Here is a 22,283-nt window from a genome sequence, read left to right on the forward strand (position 1 = left end):
CTTCTGATGTCACTTCCAAAGCTTTCCAAGTTTAGTGGATTGAGAAAGTAATGAACTAATTATTTATGTGAAAAAGTTCTGATAGGATGATGTATCTACTGAACTAACATTGGGCTGGATTTATAGTTTGTTCCGCGCCATTTTCATCTCTAGGAGATGAGGTGTGAAATTGCTTCAGTAGAAGGACACAGTACATAAATGTATTTGAATTTAGAAGAACAGGACTAAGACTCTCAAAGTTTGGGATCATGCTGAGATCACAGCCACTTCTGGATCTCCACATTCTTTAAGACGTATTTGCTTTGGAAGACCTTTCTGTCAGATCTGGTCAAGTCCTCGCTTTTTAATTGTTACTTGCTGCCAGTCTCTGCTATGAAAACATCCCATAGAAAACACCACTGAATAGCAAAACTCCAAAAATGGGACACGTGCATAATAGTTTGCTTCATGTACTTCATTTCACTTTGAAAGTTCTTTAAAAACCATGGCTTTATCATTCGTAAGTATTTTAATCATAAAGCCAAACACCTCAGACTCCACCTTATCACCTCCTATTTATTCCAAATCTTCAAAAATAAATGTTTTTCCACGTTCAAGAGACAACAAGGTTACCATGTTACCAGCCACTACTCAGAAGTGAGCATTCAGCAGAACTGATAAGAAGATCTGAGGTGTGGTTATGATTATTTGTGCTAAGGGACAAGAGATGAGCAGCTGACTTTCCAGTCCTTGCAAGATTTTAGGTGTTTCTACCAAAGTTATCAACATTCCTTTTACACTTTTGCACTTCCCTTGCCAGGAATAAGTAAAATCCACAAGTTAACACAAGCAAGCCTTAAAAAAGAGAAACTATTTTGGCCCATATTGGCTCCATTATTTGCAATATTTATGAATAGTAAAATGTATGTGAAAAGAACTACTGGCCATTTCTGTTGGAATGGCCAAAACAGACAAATACACGAGTGTGCATTTTCCATCCACGTAACGCAAGCCTAAGCTGAATTCAAATCACTGTAATATCACTAAGGAGCCTGCATGTAACTGAGGGCAGAATTTGACACCGCTGTAATTCTGCCTTTGTGTTCTACCTCTTAGTAATCCGTTCCAAATCTATTCGTCATACACTTCTTCCAGCTTTATGAGCTTAAAGGAATTTTTAGTACTTCCTCCTCTACTCTTGATGGAAAAAAAAAAAAGGATGCAAAGGAATTAATGAATTTAGATTTAATGCCCAGCTTTAATTGCCAGGACAGGGCAATTACATTACAGTTCATTAAAACGAAATCCATTCACCACACATCCACACCCTAGGCTCTTTATATGTTTCAGACATATCACGTAAATTCACTGCACTCAATGGAAAATAAATGTTACTATTAATTTTTATTAAAATACTAGTCAATTCACAGTTACCATAATTGAAATAGAAAACAAAATGTTCTTATTAGCTCCCTCCTACAAACCATATGAAGATCTTAATGAACCTTTTATTTAGGTAGCACATTGAAAATTAATTTCTCAGACTATAGAAGTTCTTATCGTGGAGGAAACTGCCTACCTATAAAAATAACCTTTTATAATTATTCCATAATTATTCCATGCCTTAAAAAAACATGCTTCAGAATAATTCAGACTTTAATTTTAATCATTTCCTTTTGAAAAATCATACTGTGCCAAAGTAATGGACAAACACATGGAGGGAGATAATAAAATAGAGTTTAATGTACACATTCCCTCCAAAAAATTAAAATAGTTCTTATAAGAAATACTTTTGCTCCATACATTTAAATCTTCCCTTCTTGGCCTCTCTTCCCTGCAGAATGCAAAGTCTTCACCTCGTGCTGCTTTGCTTCAGCAATCTACTGAAATACCATCCCTTCCCTCACTGAATGCTATCTAGAGGTGAACCTCATATCTTGAAGTCTGGAGAGTGCCGTTTCCTTATTTGAATTCAAAATAATAATTTTTAATTTAAAAGCTGCAGAGAGATCACAAAAATCCAGTTCTTTCACAAGAGCAAGCAAAAGACACTTCCCTTCTGGTTAGATTGACAAAACAGAGAGCATACTAATGGACAGGCAAAAATCAGCGATGCCAAAGGACTGTCACACACAAAATCCATTATTAAACTATCTGATTCTGTTTCAAAGCATCACCTGTTGCATACTTCATCTTCCCTTCGTTCAGCTCTCTTCCTCAGCTCAAAGGGAGATAAAGTGACAGTATCTCAAATTCTCATCTGCTTTGGCCTTCACCCCAAAACACTGTTTTTTTTTCCTCAGTATGTATTTGCCAGCTCTTCTTGTAGGAAATCCTCAAATATTCTGCACTGTTCACAAAGATGATGCAAATAAATAGACAAAGTATGGCCATTTTCTTGTTCCAAACAACAGAATGAAGCTTGAATATTCTCAGCTAGTTCTCAAAGCAGCATCCTATATGTTGTCTAACCTGAAAAACTCATTTTAGTGTGTACTACAGACTCACTAGATAACTATCACAGAATAGACAACTGGCTTGCAGGTAACCAGGCAGATGTGACTGATACAAGCAGGCCTATTTTCATTTCATACAGACAGCTGCATCCGTCAGAAAGTTCATCTTCAATGCAATTTTAAAAGCTGAGCTACCCACGCTAGGTGTTTGCAATGGTTCCATACATCAACCATGCTACACACAAATGTGCCACATGATGCTGACAGGGAATGAAATTTCCCATACAAAATCAAGGGAGAGAATGGTAATAGAAACTGAAAGAAGATAAAATGTTTTGTGTAGGTAGAAGAACACCAGCTGATAGCAATTCCTCTTTCAAGCCACAGTATACTTAATTTATTTATGGGCATTGGAAAAATGGTATTGGCACAGTTCTGTGTAGGGAAATACACTAGTGGGGTCACTCAATGAAAAAGCAGCTCAGAAGGAGAAATGGAAAGAAAATGAGAAACGCTTGCCTAAATATCAAGTCACATTTTTTGCAATAGAATAATGAAGAAGCCAGAAGCAGTTAGGCAAATAAGAGTGAGAACAATTAAATACAGCTTACACTGAGAACACTGCAAATGCAAGAACTAGATAAAAATATGATGCCTTTAGAGGAACATTCTGCAGACAATCATCACGTGATTATTCTGCCATTTGTATTTCAGGCAAAATGGAGAAAAAAATGGAAGAGAAGGAAGGCAAGGAAAGAAATGCATTGGCACAGGAGAATGAATATTTTACAGTTTTCCTACCAATATTAAAGATAGTGATGAATGATAACACTGAACATGGAGAAGTTGTTACAGACATGTAACATGCCTGTATGATGCTCTACTTTGAGATAGCTAAATATTATTTGGATTTTGAGGATGAACTGGTCCTGTGGGTTGGAGAGAATTTACTATAATCATAAAAACAATTGGTACTGAAGTTCATGATGGAATTAACAAATCATGGCTAAATTTTTATTTATTTTTTAAATCTAACACAGCTTTCTTAGGTATCTTTATAATCTAATGAAAGTCAGCATTTTTTCCCTATTTTTTTACCACTATGCACAACAGGGCTTCTTCCCTTTCTCAGTTTCACAGGAATCTACAGCCTAAGTCAACAATTTTTTGGTTTTAAATATGAAAGACCATGCAAAGGTCCTCACTGAACACAGACAGGGTTAGATGCTGTAGCCTCCGCAGCAAATACACTTCTGTTCTCACAGACTAGTTGCGTGCATTTGCTGATACACATTTTTAAATTGCAGCAGTTGGAAGAAACTGCATGAAGATACTGAAGTATCACATTAAAATAATTACAGTAAAGGTTCCTTACATTGCATTAAAGGTTGCTGCAAAGTGCAATGATCCCTAGGATTGCTTATCTGTAGGCTCATTTATTACAGGGTTCTGTTTATCTGCTGCTAAGAATGAGATGGTAGGGAAGAAACTAAGTGAATTAATTACTCAGTTTATATACTGAAGCTGTCCCAGGAACAGATTTGATTCTATTTTTCTGTCTTTTGGTTAAAGAGAACACAATAGTTCCTCATTTTGGGAAGGCAATTCATCTGGATACCTCCCTCTCATATGGTTACAGAGGCACTGCAAGGATGCACATATATAACAATGATGCTAGACAACATGTCCTAGATAAAATAGATCAAATCCTCCAACAGAGGTTTCATGAAGGACAGTGCAAGACAAATTCTTGCTTTCAGATATAGCTTTCCTGACCTTACGCTTTGAAGACAATGTATGGAAAGTCGAAACACTGAATAACAAGACCTTTAAAGAAAGCTGCTAGCCAATAACTGACAGCATGAAGATACACATTAATCACAAAATCCATTGATATCTTGCAACCAGAGGACACGAAGAGAAAAGATAGATTGTGATTGAATGACTAAACAATGCCAACCAACGTGATAGTTGTTTTATACCACTATTTTTAGGGAACTTTTTAGCAGTGAACAACACACAAATACATATATTTTTTTAATTGTTCATCCTGATATGTACTGTTGAGGTATCATTTTTTAGCCTAAAGTAACTTCGAAATTGACTAAGGATTGCAAAACTAGAATGCAAGTAGTCAGCTTTCATCAAATTATTAGTATTTTATGCAAACATGTTTAATCTCAAGTAATAAGAACAGGAAGGAAAATAGCTGTGATTCAATTAAAGTTCTGGTGACCTGGGCATATGGGTTTATAGCAGAAGGAGATTTAATTCCTAACTATGTGTGCATTGTCATGTTTTATCTAATGGATTGGAAAGAAATAGCTAGCTGATTTTCACCCAATCTGAATCATTAGGGTTAGAGCATGGTCTTGCTTGGTCAGAAAAAACACTGATATCCCATCCCAGAATCACCTACAGGATGTCCTCCTGTACTAGAAAGCAAGTGAGACAGGAAGATGTAGTTGGCTAAAGCAGACTTTTGCCAGTCCATGTTTACATTTATGGGGGTTTGCAAGCCTGTGATGAAGCTTATGCACGTTGTTCCCATCAAACAAGAACCTGTATTTTTTGCAGATGGTGCCAAAATGTCTGTCAAAGATACCTGTTCATCTTTTTTCCCCGTTCCTTGCTTTGACTGGAAATCTATTTTAAGAAATACCTTGTTCAGCATTTCTTCTGTGTTCTTTCAGCAAAATTAACTGACTTCCATTAATCACTATGCATCCACAGAATCACAGTGCTAGAATGGCAATTCTGAGAAGGTTGTTGGTTCCATTTCTCTTCCCTGTAGCTAGATCACCTATCTGTGCCATTATCCACAAGAAATTTGTCAAACATATTTCAGGACACCTTCAAACACAAGAGACTCTACAGACTTTAAAATACCTCTCACAATGCTTAACTGTTCTTGTCTTTATGAAGGCAAAAATCCATCTTTGCAGTAACGTTCTGTCCACAGTGGACACATTGTGCACAATTCCACCGCTTTGCTATTGAAAATAGGATTATTTCTCCCTCCCCCCAGAGCCATCTCCTCTCCTTCAGTCTTTCTTCCTAGAGTATATTTTCTGCAACACTGATCATTGATCTCTGGGTATTTTCCAATTGATTCACTGTATTCTAGAAGACTGGTACTCAAATCTGGACGATGCATTCCAGCCAAAGTCTTACTGGTGCATACTAGAGCTAAATGATTACTCCTAGTTTCATGTGCAATGCAACATTTACTTCCTTTGCAACAGAACAACGCTGTTGACTGTTAGCAATTTATAACCCAGTGTAATCCCCAATCTTTTTTTATGGCTATCAGTTAGAATTTATGACTGTCCAATTCTTACTCATCTATTTTTTGTGATTTTTATTCTTACCCTGCTTAGAACTTTGCATCTGTCCTGACTGGACTTCATCCTTTGCTTTCAGACCATTTATTTAATGTCTTAAGGCCATTCTGAATTTTATTACTGTTTTAGTATGTGCACAGCTTCTCCCAACTTGGCTACATTTCTAAATTTAATAATAATACTAATTTCAACACCTGCAATCTAATGAAAGAGGTGAATAATACTGGACCTACAACAGATCACTATACTCAATTCATCCTTCCAGCCTAACACAGTACATTGAAAACTACAACCAGAATGTAGCTTTCCAATGGACTTTGTAGTCACCTCACAATTATTTCTTTTAGACAATTCTTCTTAAGCTTGCTTATAAGACATTAATGTAAACCAATGCCAAAAGCCTTATTAAAGTCAAGATACATGACAATGCAAGCTTATCCTTGTGTCTCAAGGCCTGTAAATGTCACAGGAAGAGTAATAGATTTTGTTTGACATTCACACCAGCTTTATTCATCCCCTTATCTTCTTGATGTTAACAAGCATTTGCTTTAATATTTACTTTGACTTTTTTTTTCAGGATTTCAGTATCAAGTCATGAGATAAAATTTCCATTTTTTTTCCCTTTCTCCCACTTGAAAAATGGGTATGTGACTGGTGCATCCTGGGGCTTCCACAATTACATGTTTTCAAAGATAACTTTTAGTACTTCTAAAATTATTTCAGACAATTCACTTAACCCTTAGATCAATCCCAACTGATTTGCAGACATCTAATTTACTCAAGCCTCTTCTTTCTCTAATCCATAGTCTTAAACTTCAGCAGAGGATATTAATTGCGATACCCATCTGATTGCAGCTGACCTTTTAAGTTAAAGGTAAAGCAAAGACAAGTAACAACGTTTTTCCCTTCCCAGCATTGCCTTCAGATAGGCTTCTCCTTCCACTGAGCTGCAAGTCATCAGTTCGATTTTTCTCTACTTTCTGATACATTCGTAGATGATTGTTAATCTTAAATCCTTTCCCAAACATCTCATTTTGTACCTGGCTTTCTGTGTTTGGTGCTATAGCTTTTGTTCCTTTAAGAGTTCGACCCAGTTTCACTTTCTGTAGACAATTTCTTGCCACTGAAGTCACTAAGAACCTTGTCATTAACCAAATCCTTGGTATTCAGATAGTTTGCTTTTGTTCCCCTAACAATTACTCCCCTCAAATGTATATGTTTGAAATCTGTGAAACTGCTTATTTTACTTGGATGTTGGCTTCCTAGAAAGTTTTAGTTTTATCTTTTAATGCCCATTGTCTGCCTCCTACCTTTTCTCTCCCCAGAAGTGTCTCTTTTTGATTAGAATCAAACGATGGTTACTATGAACTCACAACTGTATTAACACGTTTAAATACTGTGCAGCTTACCTTTGCGTATGGGATGGCAGAGCAATAGATTTAAACCAAATAATATCAAAGCAGGAAACTGAACAAGGCACGACCAGAATACAAACCCAAGCAACTGCTTTGAGTGACACTTTGTGGGAGGGCCTCTTTGCAGTAAATAAGGAAGGAAGCTTTGCAGGCCTGCATTTTTCCAAGCACTTCATTTTAAAATATTCAAATATGTTCAAAGAATGAATTCCTATCCTTTAAAGTGCAGCAAAAGGAGGGGACTGCTGTTTACGAAGCGATGTCAGCGAGAGCAGGGCTGGGCCATATGATATTCCCAAAGATGCATTTATTCCAATAGGACCAAAGTAAGCATGAGGAGAAAGCACGAATTTCCTTTTGAAAAATTACCTGCTTCACAGGCAGAGAAGTAAGAGATTTTAAAAGAAAGTCAGCACCATTATTGACCAAACTAACAAGTGTTCCCAAAGTGCTAATAAAATTCTAGACAAGCAACCTATTGATCATTGAGTTCAAAGCACATCAGCTATAATGCTATACAGATGGGGATCCCATCTCCATCACTTTTGATGCTATATTTAATGAAAAAAATAGGTTGCTTATAAGCTTGTAAGAAATTTAATATTACATTTCTATCACGTGAAGACGTGCATCTGCTTGGAGGATATAAGCAGCCAAATTTGCTCGAAATACATCTGAGAGAAGATAATATATTTCATATGCAGTATCTCAGCTATTGTATTCGTTGATTCAGTTAGCATGTTTTAAAATTCTACTGATTTACTGAAGATTTACAAGCATAATTCATGTGCAGTTGTCCTATGAATAAGCTTCTAAAACTAATTCAAATACAGTCAAAAAATAAATTGCAAAATAAGTTATTCAGTTGAAATGTGCCATCTGAGGCACAGTAATGGAAAACATTTATTATAAAGCTAACATATATTTGTGCTAGAGATATGTACAGTACTAAACTCTCTGAAAGGAATTTATTCAGGCTTTTCTGAAAGAACATCTTAACGGGGCTAAAAGAAAATTACATGTTCAAAAGTAATTGCAGGTTCTATGATTTTCATCCAGCATCACAGGCTCACCATTATTGTCTTTTTGCTTTTGGAAGGCTTATGAATTTTAGGCAAACTTTATTGCGCACAGCTGCAGGAAGCTGGAGGGTTTCTGGAGCCTGGACTTGCCAGTCAGATACTAGAAAGAATTCTGTACAATTCAGTGCAGAGGTGGAAACATGAATAGCAATACATCTGTCTCTAGAAATAAAGTTCTGCATTCAACAAATTCACTTCCATGGGGCTACTGAACTGTGAAAGTCACAGGTTATGCTACACTGGAGGCCACAACCCACTGAAAAGCAGAGTTTCCTCTTTAAAAGTGAGGGTATTTTGCCAGTTCAGCTTTCATTAGTGCTCAAAAGGGGAATTGTTTTTGAAGTGATAAAGACTTCGTGCTCGTAGTTATTAATGATAGTCAAGTCTACATGTGCATGTCTGACATCAGAGTCAGTCATAGGTAAATCCTGTTGAGGCAGATGAGGATTTTTACAGTACAGTAGATAGGGATATTGGATTTTTTTTCACCACAGACAGATCATGTCCGAAGTGAAAGCCCTGAGAATGAGAGAAAAGGCTGCCCAGGCTTCTCAGGTGTTAGGGAAAAGGATTAGGAATAGAGACAGTGAAAATAAAGATAGTCTGGGGAACACAGAGGGATGTCCTGAGTATTTTTGATGGGGGGTTTCTTTTCCTGGGAAGTCCAGCAGCTTGGAACATTGGGATTTGTGTCAGTAGTGACGGGTAAAATGGCACCATGCTTTAGCCAGTCTCTTTAAGCCAGTGACAGAGGCAGGATTAAGAGTAGGAATCTGGCCAGCTGAGTACACAATCATATAACAGTGTCACCATGAAAATGGAAAGGGTGACACCTGCACTAAGCTGAACAGACAATTCAAGAGTTCTTGGTGCATATTTGGGGGAAAATAGTTCAACAGAATCATGTTTTTTTTCCTCTCCAAGTGTACTTTGTTGTTAATTATGGCCTAAATGTTTTGGATTCACAGCTTATGGATCTGTACTACAAAGTGCACCCCATCTCTTCCATCGTTCCCATCTTTAGGGCAAAAATGCTTCATGAAATAAGAAAGCCATATGGCTGGCAAATTTGTCCCCAGTCGTACAACATTAAACCCAACATAATGTACTCTTTACTTATGTATTTAACCAGAAAAATTAACAGCATTTATTTGTCTATCAAAGCATTTAATAAAACTGTCGAGACGTGGCTTTTAGCAGACATGTGTAACAACATAACATTTACTTAACAGTTTTCACTTACAACAACACATGAAGTTTGAATGGATTAATTTTGTGGTGAGTCTGTCTAGGTGAAGAACATCAGACATTTCATTTCTGTACCAAAATCTCTGACTTGAGGGCGCTACGCTAAACTCTTTCCCTGATTCCATCTTTTCTTCCCTCAAAATCAATGGAGACGAGGAAAATACGTCAACTCAGCTGTCAAGCCTCTTAAGAACTCTGAAATGACCTTGTCAAAAATTAAAAAAAAATAGAAGAAACCAACAAAAACTCCCCACACAATCCTTTGATTCATATTTTAAAAACCATGACTAACCTGCCCCTTCCACTCTCCTGCTTTCTGACTTCAGCAGCTCTGACAGAATTGAGTTCAATATTAATGACTACCAATCATTTTCAGGCTATACGCTCTTCTTTCTTCTGCAGCCCAAATACCTTGTTAGCTTGGCTTGGTCAGTAAGATGCTCACCTTTGTACTGGTCTCTCCTAGTTTCAAGAGGAATACAAATCTGAGCCAGTAGCAATGCCAAAAATAAATTCTGATTACTCTGGTACTGTCTACATGCAGCTGAGGCACAGAAGTTGAATTCCCTTGAGAAGGCATGTTATGCAAAGAGACCTTGTGCAACTCTCTAGGGCTTGTTTCAGTAAAAGCCACGTATGCTTTCTTCCAAAACAAGGTATTTTTTTTCCTTGAGACATAGATGCAGACATCTCTCTGCATTACAAGCAGAAAGAAGACAGCTAGACTGCAGTGTATTGCTTTTAAATGCATAATTAAGTACTTCAATCTGCTGAATAAAGAAAGCTTTTAATTTTAGAAACGTTGGTTGGTCCCAGCTCGCTCTTCTTTAAAAGATGCAAATCAAGTACAAGCCTAGAAGTAGAACTGCTGACTTTCAAGACTTCTGTCTATAGTTCATTTTTAAACCTGTTCAACATATTCTGTATCATCTGGCTGCCTTTAAGAGATCATTTCTAGCAGGTAACCAACCATCAACAGCTTTCACAGCGATTCCACTGTTTGGTTTCCATATGATTTTAAAACATGAATTTAGAATCTAGAAATATATTGTCAATGCGAAAATGCTGCAGACCTGTTCCAAAGAGCAGACATTGATGTAAGTTAGCTTTAGCCAAGTGAGGTGATGCTCATAGCCTGTATAGCCCAGGAGAGAAGCAGCAGGCTGTTTTCCTTCACTCACCAGAGGAGTTTTTTCTCCCTCCAGTCATTCTAAGAACCACCTTTTTGTTGTGGTTCTGCTTTTTGAATATCTCTCAAAAAGAATCATGTGGAGAACACAGACCTGCTGCTGAGCACAGAGCTCGAATTGTGTGTGCAGATCTCACGGTACAATCTTGGGATAAAAGAACCCCAAAAAATACACACACAAAAAGTTTTCAATCTCACAGGAGAGCTTAGGTGGTATTAACACCCAACGCAGAAAATAACGTCAGAGCAGGGAGGATGGAGAAGAAAAGACTAAATACAGGAAATTTTCTCAGAACTTCCTATTTAAATGGTATGCTGCCTACATAAACATAGTATATCCACATTTGTGCATGTATAGATCCTTAAATTGATACGTATGTTGAGGATTATTCTTGTCAGCATCTGGATCCACCTCAGATCTAGAGAGATTTCTAGAATCCCTAGAAAGGTATGTCTGGCTATTTTAACATCCTTGCCAGGGTGAATGTTACCAGGGCCAAGAGAAGCAGTGGCCTCTCTGTCAAAAAGAATGATCTATGGCCAAATAAAATCTGTTTGTAAGATTTAAATGAGACAAAAGCAGAGCAGGAGCATCTGTGCAGGGCAAAGTGTTGTGCTCAGACAGCACTGCCTTGTCTGCGCTCTGCCTTCTGAAGACAGGCTATCCATAGTCAGGGAGAGATTTTACACTGAGAGAGTAATGATCCTTTTCTCTGTAAAGAGACAGGAATCTTTATCAGATGTACAATTGTTTGTATCGCTTCAAGGTATCTGTCTGTGATTTCAGACTCTAAAATGATTTGTGTTTTTGCCCAGAGTCAGAAATCTCAGTAACACAATGAACAAGACAGTTTTAGAGCATGTCAGTTCAAAATCTCTTTGCAATATTTTGCCAGGATTTACCTTTTTGTTTTTTACCTCTTGGGAATACAGAAGGTCATAAGAACTCTGAAAGTGGTGGGAGCATAAGTTCCATTCAAAGTCAATAGGATTTGTAATCCTAAATCCCTCTAATGCCTTTGAAAATCTCTCTGTGGATATATACCTTGACAAAAACATCATCTTCCCCTTTCCTTTGAAACTGAAGTTCCATTTCCGTAAAGGTAGAGAATCAGTGCTCTTCAGCTCTAATATGTGTATGTCCCCAGTAATGTTCCTGGGAGCCACGTGGACATAATACATTGCATGAAATATAGAAATACATGTAAAGTTAATTTTTCAAAAGTAACTGTGTGCCCTCAGAGACTCCAGTGGATATTTCCTTCCTAAGCATTTCAGCAATTTTAGAGATTCAAGTCTGGTTGACAAAGCTGCTCCCTTTTATGTCTGGTTTGTGAAGTAAATGACTGCTGATGCTCAAATTGAAAGCAAATAAAGAAAGCATTATGGTTTCATCTTCTCACTGAAGTTTCTCTTCAGTGGTCTACCATGTATGTAGTTACCCCTTTATCCATTTGTTCCTTTTCTTCTTTAGTTGATTCATTTTTTCATCTCACTGTGATATGATTTACAAGTAAAATTTCATACTTCTTAATTTCCAGAGGTGTAAATATTGCTTTAAAATAACTCATGTTTTGCTATTTAATTTGCAATTTCTTCCATTCTGCATGGGGCTTAAGGTGCTTTTTCTCTTTTTTTCTTTCTTTTTTTTCATGGCTTTTCTTTTTAATTTTTATTTTTAAACAAAAACTACTTGCCTGCTCAATAATTTGCCAAAGCAACTTGCTTGCAGGAATATCTGTCCTGAATATAAAAGCACATCAACTATACATATGAATAAATTTGAAGATATATATGGAAGCCTTGTGCTCCATTTCAATGTCACACAACTTTGAAGGCAGTATCCAAGAGAGAGAGGACTACGTAAGGGATCTGCATCACTGAAATTCATTTGTATTGTAGTTGCTGTATATATTATCATTGCTTTTGAAATGGTTTTAGGATAACATCTGGTAAAAATAAAAAAACCCAGCAAAATAACACTATAAATTCCAGACAAATTATAGATGGCTAAAGTAATAGGCTAACAGAGTATAATGTTTTGAAGAAAATTCTAGGACGCTGGAGTTATTAGAGGCCCAATGTTCAATACTGCATGAAGGCTAGCTGAAGAAATGCAGGATCCTAAAAATGCCTTAGGGACTGGGAAAAAATCTGCCATCCACCTGTGTTCTTAAAGTAATATCCTCATGTCATAGGTGTTCTCAAGCACTCAACCACATTACAGAAACTTCACTGAACATCACAAACAGGAAAAACGAGCAACTGTCAAAAGGCAGAGAAGTGAACGACTGCACTTCATTCAGCATGCTGTCATCTTCTATAAATCAAACAGGTGTTAATTGGTTTTACCAGACCAAAAGAAACTGTGCAAATGTTAACATTTGTCCTGGAAAAGCAAACAAAAAATAACCACAAATCACCTCTCTAGAAAGCTCTACGAAGTAGTGAAATACACAACTCACAAAGATTCCTATTCAACTCAATGAAGGGGCTCCAGTTTGGAACTATAATCAGCGTTACAGAAATGTGGTATCACAGTGACATTCATAACAAATAGCCAAGTTAAAACAACACCGATTAAAAGGACAAAATCACTGCATGCTATTAGCTTGCACAACTTCTGTATCCAGCTACAAGAGGATGAAGTGCTGAATATCTTTGTGCATATTTTGTTTTGCTGTTGTCTGTTCTTGATTTTTTACATGGATGCGAACCATGTAAACTATGCAATCCAATCCACCATGTCCAGCAGCATCAGGGCTACCAGCATTTCAATCACGTCAACCTATGATATTTAGAATGAATGCCTTTTACCACACTGAAAAGCTTGTTGTTAGCAGAGAACTGTCAGCATGAAGTTACCTGAAATATCATTTAAAATGCAAGTTAAAGTAGTTCTTCCTGGCACGGCTGTTGTTTCAATGCTACCCTGGACACAGCAATTAGAATATTTCTTATTTCTTTTGTTGACTAGTCTGGAAATTGCTGAAGCACTGTTATAACTAACCAACTCACCATGACAAGGACAGTGCTGAATGTCATGGACAGACACTGAATCGGTGGCATATATACCATTCTTTTCTCTTTTGAAAATCAGCTCTATTCACACATTACAACGGGCTTCAAAGAACTGTTCCTCTTGAGTGTTAGGAAATGCAGTAATTACATTTATGACTTTTGTTTAACAAGTTTTTAACATGAAAGAATAGTTATGTGAGGATACCTGTTTCATATTGCATTTTTGACAGAGATTCATGGTTGCAGAGAACCTAAGTATATAAATATCATCACTGAAAATAAGCTGGAATGGATGTGAATTAAAAAACATAGCTAAAAAATAGAGATGAGTCAAACCCTTATATATAAAACACCTCAAGCTGTGGCTAAATTGGGAGTGAGATGTAAGTATGAATATAACTCTTCACAAATGCATGGGACAGAAGGAACAAGAAAAGCATAAAGTATATGGGGATATCAAAAAATGACAGAAGACAACCACAAAATATTGACTTTACCTTGATCAAAAGGCTTGTTTGGATTCCAGTTTCTGACATAATCATCCTAAATGGAGAGAAAAAAAAAAAGGAAAATCAGGAAATATATAAGTAAGTTTTTCAGTACAATTTTACATAATCAAATTACAAAAGAATCAGCTCAGCTCATCTTTTGATTATAAGGTACCAAATCAGATGAAACTATCAACAGTTTATGCTCTAAAGTGTAGTAAATGCAAGCTAGAAATTGAATAAAAAGAACAAAAGAATATAAAAAACCCCTTGCATTCAGTACATCAAATCTTCCAACTATTTTTCAAAATATGCCCTTAATTACAGACTTCCTGACAACTCTGTTATTTCGTATCAGCCAACAACTTTTGGTGATAAAGATAACGTGACGTGATGCACGCCAAGACAGTGTTGTAGAAGACCAGCACAGAAGATTCTGAAATGCACATATTCATTTGGACAGATGTAAATCTCACCACTGTGATCCTGGGCTCCATCAGAAGAGGGGTGGCCAGCAGGGACAGAGAGGTGATTGTCCCCCTCTACTCTGCTCTTGTGAGGCCCCATCTGGAATACTGCGTCCAGGTCTGGAGCCCCCAGTACAAGAAAGACAGGGAGCTGTTGGAGAGGGTCCAGAGGAGCCACGAAGATGATCAGGGGACTGGAGCACCTCCCCTATGAGGACAGGCTGAGGGAGCTGGGCTTGTTCAGCCTGGAGAAAAGAAGGCTGCGGGGTGACCTCATTGCAGCCTTTCAGTACCTAAAGGGAGCCTACAAACAGGAGGGGAATCAACTCTTTGAAAGGGTAGATAACTGCAGGATGAGGGGAAATGGTTTTAAGTTGAGGGAGGGGAGATTTAGGTTGGACGTCAGGGGGAAATTCTTTACGGAGAGAGTGGTGAGGTGCTGGAACAGCTGCCCAGGGAGGCTGTGGATGCCCCATCCCTGGAGGTGTTCAAGGCCAGATTGGATGGGGCCCTGGGCAGCCTGGTCTAGCATTAGGTGGGATGGTTGGTGGCCCTGCGTGTGGCAGGGGGGTTGGAGATTCATGATCCTTGAGGTCCCTTCCAAACCTGGCAATTCTGTGATTCTGTGATTCTGTTCAGACAATATCAGAAGCACTACACTTTAATTACAGTAACACCCAGGAACATTTGCAGTGAATTTGCTTTTGTAAATTTTATCTCTTAGGACTCCCTAAATCAGACGTAAAGATATGATTGTACAGTGAGTCTTAGGGTTCTGCTTTACATAACTCAGACTGTACTTTAAAACCAAGAAGGTAGGAACTCTCAGGGCTATTGGTCAAATGGTTATTGTTGCAAACAAGGGTTTTTCTTCCAGTCTTTCTACAGACCCTTCTGTGTGCCCGATTAATTTGTACTCTATGCACTGAGCAAATATTTACTGAAAGAAGTTTCACTCACTTCAGAGCACCACCAACCCCACCTCTGAAGAACTCAAGCCCAACTGCAACATTCATTTTACTCACAGTATTCAGCATATTCTGTGTATCTCACTTGTGCCCTCTGTAAGAGGAAGTGATAACAACAGAATAATATCTGAAGTGAGGAAGCATGGAACATTTCTCTAACACTGTTATATTTTTCTGCATATTAATCTTTATTTCCTTTTTAATATTTCCAATGTTCTACAATCATTTCTTGAGGGCTGCCACTGAAGAGATGTCTTTACCAATTAGAATGACATTTTTATTTCTTTTTCCTGCCAAGAGGGTAAGTGAAAACCCATCAACGTAAGATACCTAAATTATTTCTTCCATAGAGCTTTGCTTACCATTTATCTCCAGTTAACTGAACTTCGCATGCTCCCTTGCTAACCTATCAACCCAGCTTGGAACAATTTGGAGACTGGAAGTCACTTTGTCTTGCTTTCTGGGTTCAGAACAGCCCAGAGAGCTGCTGCAAGCAGAGCAGGATGCCCTTCCTGAATGCTGTGCCTTCTGGCAGTGCATTCCGTGGTGAGGGCTGTGGCTGGGAAGCAGAAACACAGCATGGAGAACTGCAGACTGCCATCCTGCAGCACTGGAGGCAGGAAATGGGAAATGCCCCCTGTAATGAGGGGACTGGCTGCAATTCTGGATGATTATCACAAGAATACGTATTTCCTTTCTCAAAGTATATTTATGCTCAATGTCTGTGTTGACTTCATGGACTGTGATGATACTGCACAGCAACAATAAAGATTATTTTTCATAACTCACTGCGATACAATGCTTTGTAATTGGATACGATGCACTGCTAAATTCACTGAGCGTTAATAACTTTTCTGAATCAGGTTATGGTTTTTTTAGACTTTTGAGCAGAACATTTTTTTTTTTTTTTTTTTCAGGAAACACGATTATTTATTTATTAATTCCCTGTTTACAATTTCTCTTCTAGGTGTTGCTTTGCTGCTTGGTTTTCAGCATCAGAAACTGTTGAATAATTCAAATCCCAAGAAAGATTCCTTTTACTGTTGGCATATGGAGCCATTTTTGAAATAAGGTTTGGAAAGGAAGTTTATCTCACTTTCAGTTTCAAAGAAGTATTTTACAGAAAAAGCACCTAGCTCAAAAAAAAAAAAAAAAAAAAAACAATCTACAAAGCACCTATCTCTGCTGTAACCATATTCCTTCTCCTTTTCTCCTTTTGCATTCTGTTTTAAAATTAATATTTTGGAATATGCCTGTAACACTGTAACAACAGGATTTTAATGGTGGGAATACATGAGAAAAGATATGTAGAAAAAAGGTCCACAAAATTAAAGAGAATAGAGAAAATCTTTGAAATTTTACACATATAAAAGTCACTAGTATTTATAGGAGCAAATAATGACTATTCATACTTTAAAGCAATCTGGTCAACTGCACTTTAAAACAATTTGTGCCAGCAAGAAATCAGAAAATATGGCATTAGAGCTTCAGTTCAGCATTGATACCAGTGAGAAAAGCAGCTGAATGTTTACAGCACTGTAAAGGTGAAATTCACCCTGAAGATATGGCTGAGCAGAAAATCTCCACCTCATTTAAACACACCTAAATTTCTGACTTCAAAAACAGACGGGGCTTTCTGCTGGGACACTGCTGGAATTTCCACCTTTACTGGAAAGGACTTTTGTTAGCAGGAGAGACTGCTACATCCCCAAATGGATACCATCATTTCACTGTAATCTGCTTCAACAGAAGAAAAATGCCCTAGTATAGCAATATATGGTACTCTAAAAACGTATGCTGTTAAATGTAAAAATAATAAATGCAAGCAACTTGATTACAGAGTTTAACATTGCTATTAAATAAAAATTCATTATGCAAAAAGTGGCTACACAGATCTGTTTTGGAACTTTCTACTGGGAAAGGTATCAGTGTGCTTAAAACACCTTACGTCTGCTGTAACATACAAACCTCCTCTCTTGGTTTAATATTAACATGTTAATAAACCAATATTAACATATTAATAACCAACGTGTATTAATATGTTCTATTCAGAACTATTAATAGTTGGCAATCAGAGTTTAAAATGTAATATGCAATATGATATTTTTAAAATACTGATATTTACAAGTTAAAAGTGGAAACCTACCTCAACTTCCTGAAAACGCAAGCATTACAAATGAGAGAAGAAAGAAAGAAATTAAACAATATAAAGATATGACATTCACTAATTTTATCCTGAACAGCCTTTAAAGTGTGAAATCCCTTGTTTCAGATGACCTCAACCTTCACATGAAAATCTTTTCTCTTTCTTCTCTGCCCTTCCCACCTTGGCTGTCACGGCTCACTTTGCAGCTGCTGTGCTATTAGCCAAATGCTGTTCTATTAGCATGTTTGTCTCCTACAAAACACCAAGAAAGGCACTTTTGGCTGACAGAAGCACCAGGAGGTTTATTTCCTCATGCTCATCTGTTACATACCTTCTAGAGGAGAGAATTTTTTCTTCCTACAGCTGACTTTAAAGGCTATTCGATGGAATGGGAAGGTAAAAGTAGGCACGGATCCATTTCAGTACAAGTAACAGCAACTGACAAGTATTTCTGATGAACAAATATTCCAAAATATCTCTCTCCTTGCACAGAATTCACACTTTGAGAGTTTTGCTTATGGTTCACTGACTTATATGACTAAATAAATCCTTTAATTAGCTGAAGGGACTCTGCACACCTAAATTCATGCATGAGAAGAGACGAATTGATATTGCAAACCCAGTCCGGATCTGACTGCCTTAGCTCAGCCCAGCTTTATAGAAATGTGATATATTATCATGGCCTCTGTAGACACCTGAAAATAAATGCGAACCACAAACTCTAGAATTTTCTTGTCCCTCTCACAGAGCACAAACATACTGAAGGGTACAGTGAAGGAGCTTTGCTGCAAGTCCTGCATCCCTGACGGCCCCAGTTCCACATCAGAGATGAATACTCAGCAAAGCATCACCTTTTGTCAAACTAGTCCCAACCATCAATTCACGAGGAAATGTTGAGTCCTATTTCATTCCCACTGTGTGCAGGATGAGGCCTTTGGCCTTTCTGCCACTTTGTAAGAAGTTTACTGGTTCACTGGCTGCCTGGGACAAACACTGACCTGAGGCAGCAATGCAGATAACCCGAGTTGGTATGCAGACAATAACTCATTAGCTGCTGGTCAGCTTTAGGCATTCCCTGATCTAATTCCCATCACAAGACATGGGACAGGACCTTTTTTTTCAGTTCTGAATCTATTAATCAATTAGCAGTGCAGAGCCCCATTTCAAGATTTGACTCTCATGAAAATTAACAAAGAAATAAGTTATAATCATAGGAAATGAAAAATCTGTACGAAAACAAATATAGATTGATAGATTCAGATCTGGATTCTTTATTACATTATCCCTACTTTGATGTGCACAATCATAAGATGAGATAAAACAAGTTTTTGAGTCATTTAAAACCATTTCACTGTAGTTTGTGCAATAAGTTATCGTTTCCTAACAAGACAAAAAAATTCTTTTATTATTCAATACTTAGGTGTCAAATCCATCCAACTTCAACTGATATGCCACCAAAAAAAGTAAATCAAGATAATCATCATACGTTAAACTAAGCATGCAAAGGATGTATTAAAAAGCGCTGGTTTAATGCTCACAAAAACTTCCATGCTGTCAGGCCTCATTGCTTCACACAACATCCCAAAGATATCATCAGAGATTTATACACACTTTTATGACGATTTCATCCAAGGACACAGAATATATGGGTGAATTCAGCCTCGGGGTGCCAGTTACATTTGTAAACTAGCTGAATTTAAGAGTTTTTTCTCCTCTAGATTGAGATAATTATTTTCAGATAGAAAATATATAATAAAGTCACATCAAGAAAGACCGAACATAGGTGGCAAAATTAATGCACACCACTGGTAAAAAGGAAAAAAAAGGTGGTATGGAAATCATTTGCTTATGTATTTCCAGTGTTATTCACACCAAACCTTCTCCACTGTCACTTTTTGGTTTAGTTATTACCGAACACTTGATATTTTGGATGAGTTAATGAAGCACAGTTAATTTAACACAGAGGCACTCTATACTTCCTTTATTCACTTGTCTAAAAGAACCTCTTACAAGATGCTCTTGTTTATAAATAGAAGCCAACATTAGCTAAATGGGTGCATAAATATTTATATTTTACCACTTTAATTAAACTTATATTTACAAATCAAGTAGAAATGAAATGCCAGCTGAAAAACCTTCACAGCAAATCCCCCTCAGCTCGTATCTTTCAGAGTGAGCTGGGTTCAGTTTGCTTATCCAAGGGCTGGGAAGATCACCTTGACCTGAAGGAGCCAGCAGCAAGCACAGCCAATGTGAAACCACCATTATGGATCCTGCCAGAGAAACCTGATGTACAAAAAAACGTAACCCCATGTTCTGACAGATAGCCTTGTGGAGATATTCTTCATTTCCAGCTCCTCCCAACCAACAAGAGCTTACATTACTAAGTATCTCCAGAAGGGACGCTTATTAACACTGCTTTACAGCCTGCTTAGTATTTTCCTCTTCCATCCTCCATCTATGATTAAACCTTTTACCCTCATAAAGACCAGCTGGGAAAAGTGGTAATTACCAGCTCATTACTTTTTTAAAATTAGCTCAGAAAGATGCAGCTGCATTTTCTGCCTCTCTACCTTGCAGTACAGAAGATCATTCCAACATTGAGCAGAGTGAAAGCACCAGCTGCTGCTTGCTAAGTCAACCCATCCTGTATCATAAACATCTCCCCAAGGCCTCTTGCCTGTTTTAGGCAAACAGTTTGTGTCAGCATATTACACATTAGTTGTTTATTTATTTAAGAGGAAGATAAAGTAAACTGACCCACCCAATATGTCAGTGAATAAAGACTGCCCAACAGCACCTAGTGCCCAGAGCCTGCATTAGTGTCAAGAGCTGACTCCTGAGCACACCAGGACACCGCTGGCTGGCTGTGAGCTTTCTTTTGTGTCTCTCCTGGGACAATGCACCCAATCAGGATGTTTTTTCTTAGTGAAATAGTAGTGGATATTTCATTTTGACTTGGTAGGGAATACCCCTAAAAAGTTTACTGATAGATTTCCCAGGAAGGCTCGAAGTATTGGGGTTGACACTGGTGAAAATGAAAGAGATCTGCCCAGACTGTGCCTAGACACCTTAGTACATGATGTGAAAGGTCTGAGGATGTCAGAACATTTCTAGAGTACTGTAGCTAAGTCATCAAAGAGCCTTCAGGGAGCCTACAGAGGGGAGGGGAATCAACTCTTTGAAAGGGTAGATAACTGCAGGATGAGGGGAAATGGTTTTAAATTGAGGGAGGGGAGATTTAGGTTGGACGTCAGGGGGAAATTCTTTACGGAGAGAGTGGTGAGGTACTGGAACAGCTGCCCGAGAGGCTGTGGATGCCCCGTCCCTGGAGGTGTTCAAGGCCAGATTGGATGGGGCCCTGGGCAGCCTGGTCTAGTATTATATGGGGAGGTTGGTGGCCCTGCATGTGGCAGGGGGTTGGAGATTCATGATCCTTGAGGTCCCTTCCAGCCCTGGCAATTCTGTGATTCTGTGATCAACAAAAATATAATTACATGCTTTAGCAAGAAAGCAAGGCTGGTTTAAGAGGATCACATTGGGCTTATACACTATGCTAAATACATTCATATTGATTTATTAATAACAATATTAGATATATAGATACATATCCAAATAAATCCTTAGAATAGAAAAGATCCTTGACCAGGTATTACACTCTTGTATGTTTCATTCTCAACACATGTACTTTTTGTTAAGCTATTGCTATTGCAATTGCTTCTTTCTGATTATTAGCATGACCTGGAAAGTTACATTTTTCTTTCTAAATCAATATGACTTTTTTTTTTTTTTTTTTTTTAAATCAGGAAACAAGCTTTACCACTCCTTTTCTACTGCAGGATGTTGCCAGCAGCTTTTATAGTCCAAAATTTCAGAAATTAAAAAAAGTTGAAAATAATTGATAAATAAGTTACCATAAAGTCAATGTCAGCATGAATAATAACTAATTTTTTAGAACTCAACCATGTGGCCTTTTATTTAGAAATCCTCCAGCTGCTCTTCTGTTTTTTCTTTCCTACCCTTTTTTTGTTTCTTTCTTTTAAAGGACAAATATGGTAAGAATTCAAAATATTTCTTTTTTTAAACAAAATCACTTTTGTTTATCCATAAGAGTGAAGCCAAAGGGTATGTCTACAATGAGAGGGCAAACAGATGCTCATCTACTCTGCTTGTGCTTCAAGCAGGATGAATGAAGGCCAGCTGTGAGCCAGAAGCTCCATTGCTGCTTTAGTGCAGCACTGTGCCAGCACTCACAGCTGATGGATTTGGGTGGTTGGAACAATCACCAACTGCTCCAGCTTGTGTGCTGAAATACCTAAAACTGAAAACATTGCCTTGGTTCGATTATTCTTCGCTGGTCCTTTTAATAGTCTAACTTTAGAAATACATTATCACTTCTGCCTGAACTCTTCCTCTCATTAGCATGTGTTAAAAAGCCTCTTTTCCCTGTCTAAAGTTAAATAATTTTTAACAACCTTAC

At 37.7% G+C, this 22,283-nt stretch overlaps 1 protein-coding gene across 1 annotated transcript in view; it reads right to left on the bottom strand.

Moving 5' to 3' along the window:
- The window catches only part of SPOCK1 (SPARC (osteonectin), cwcv and kazal like domains proteoglycan 1), a 257,135-nt gene that overhangs the window by 157,964 nt on the left and 76,888 nt on the right, over positions 1 to 22,283 (bottom strand). Inside the window, exon 3 of the mRNA XM_031598373.2 lies at positions 14,232 to 14,277. Coding sequence (XP_031454233.2) covers positions 14,232 to 14,277 — 46 coding nt within the window. The remainder of the gene's footprint in view (positions 1 to 14,231; positions 14,278 to 22,283) is intronic.

This window comes from Phasianus colchicus, chromosome 15, assembly GCF_987193195.1.
Source record: "Phasianus colchicus chromosome 15, bPhaCol1.hap1.1, whole genome shotgun sequence".
NCBI lineage: Eukaryota > Metazoa > Chordata > Aves > Galliformes > Phasianidae > Phasianus > Phasianus colchicus.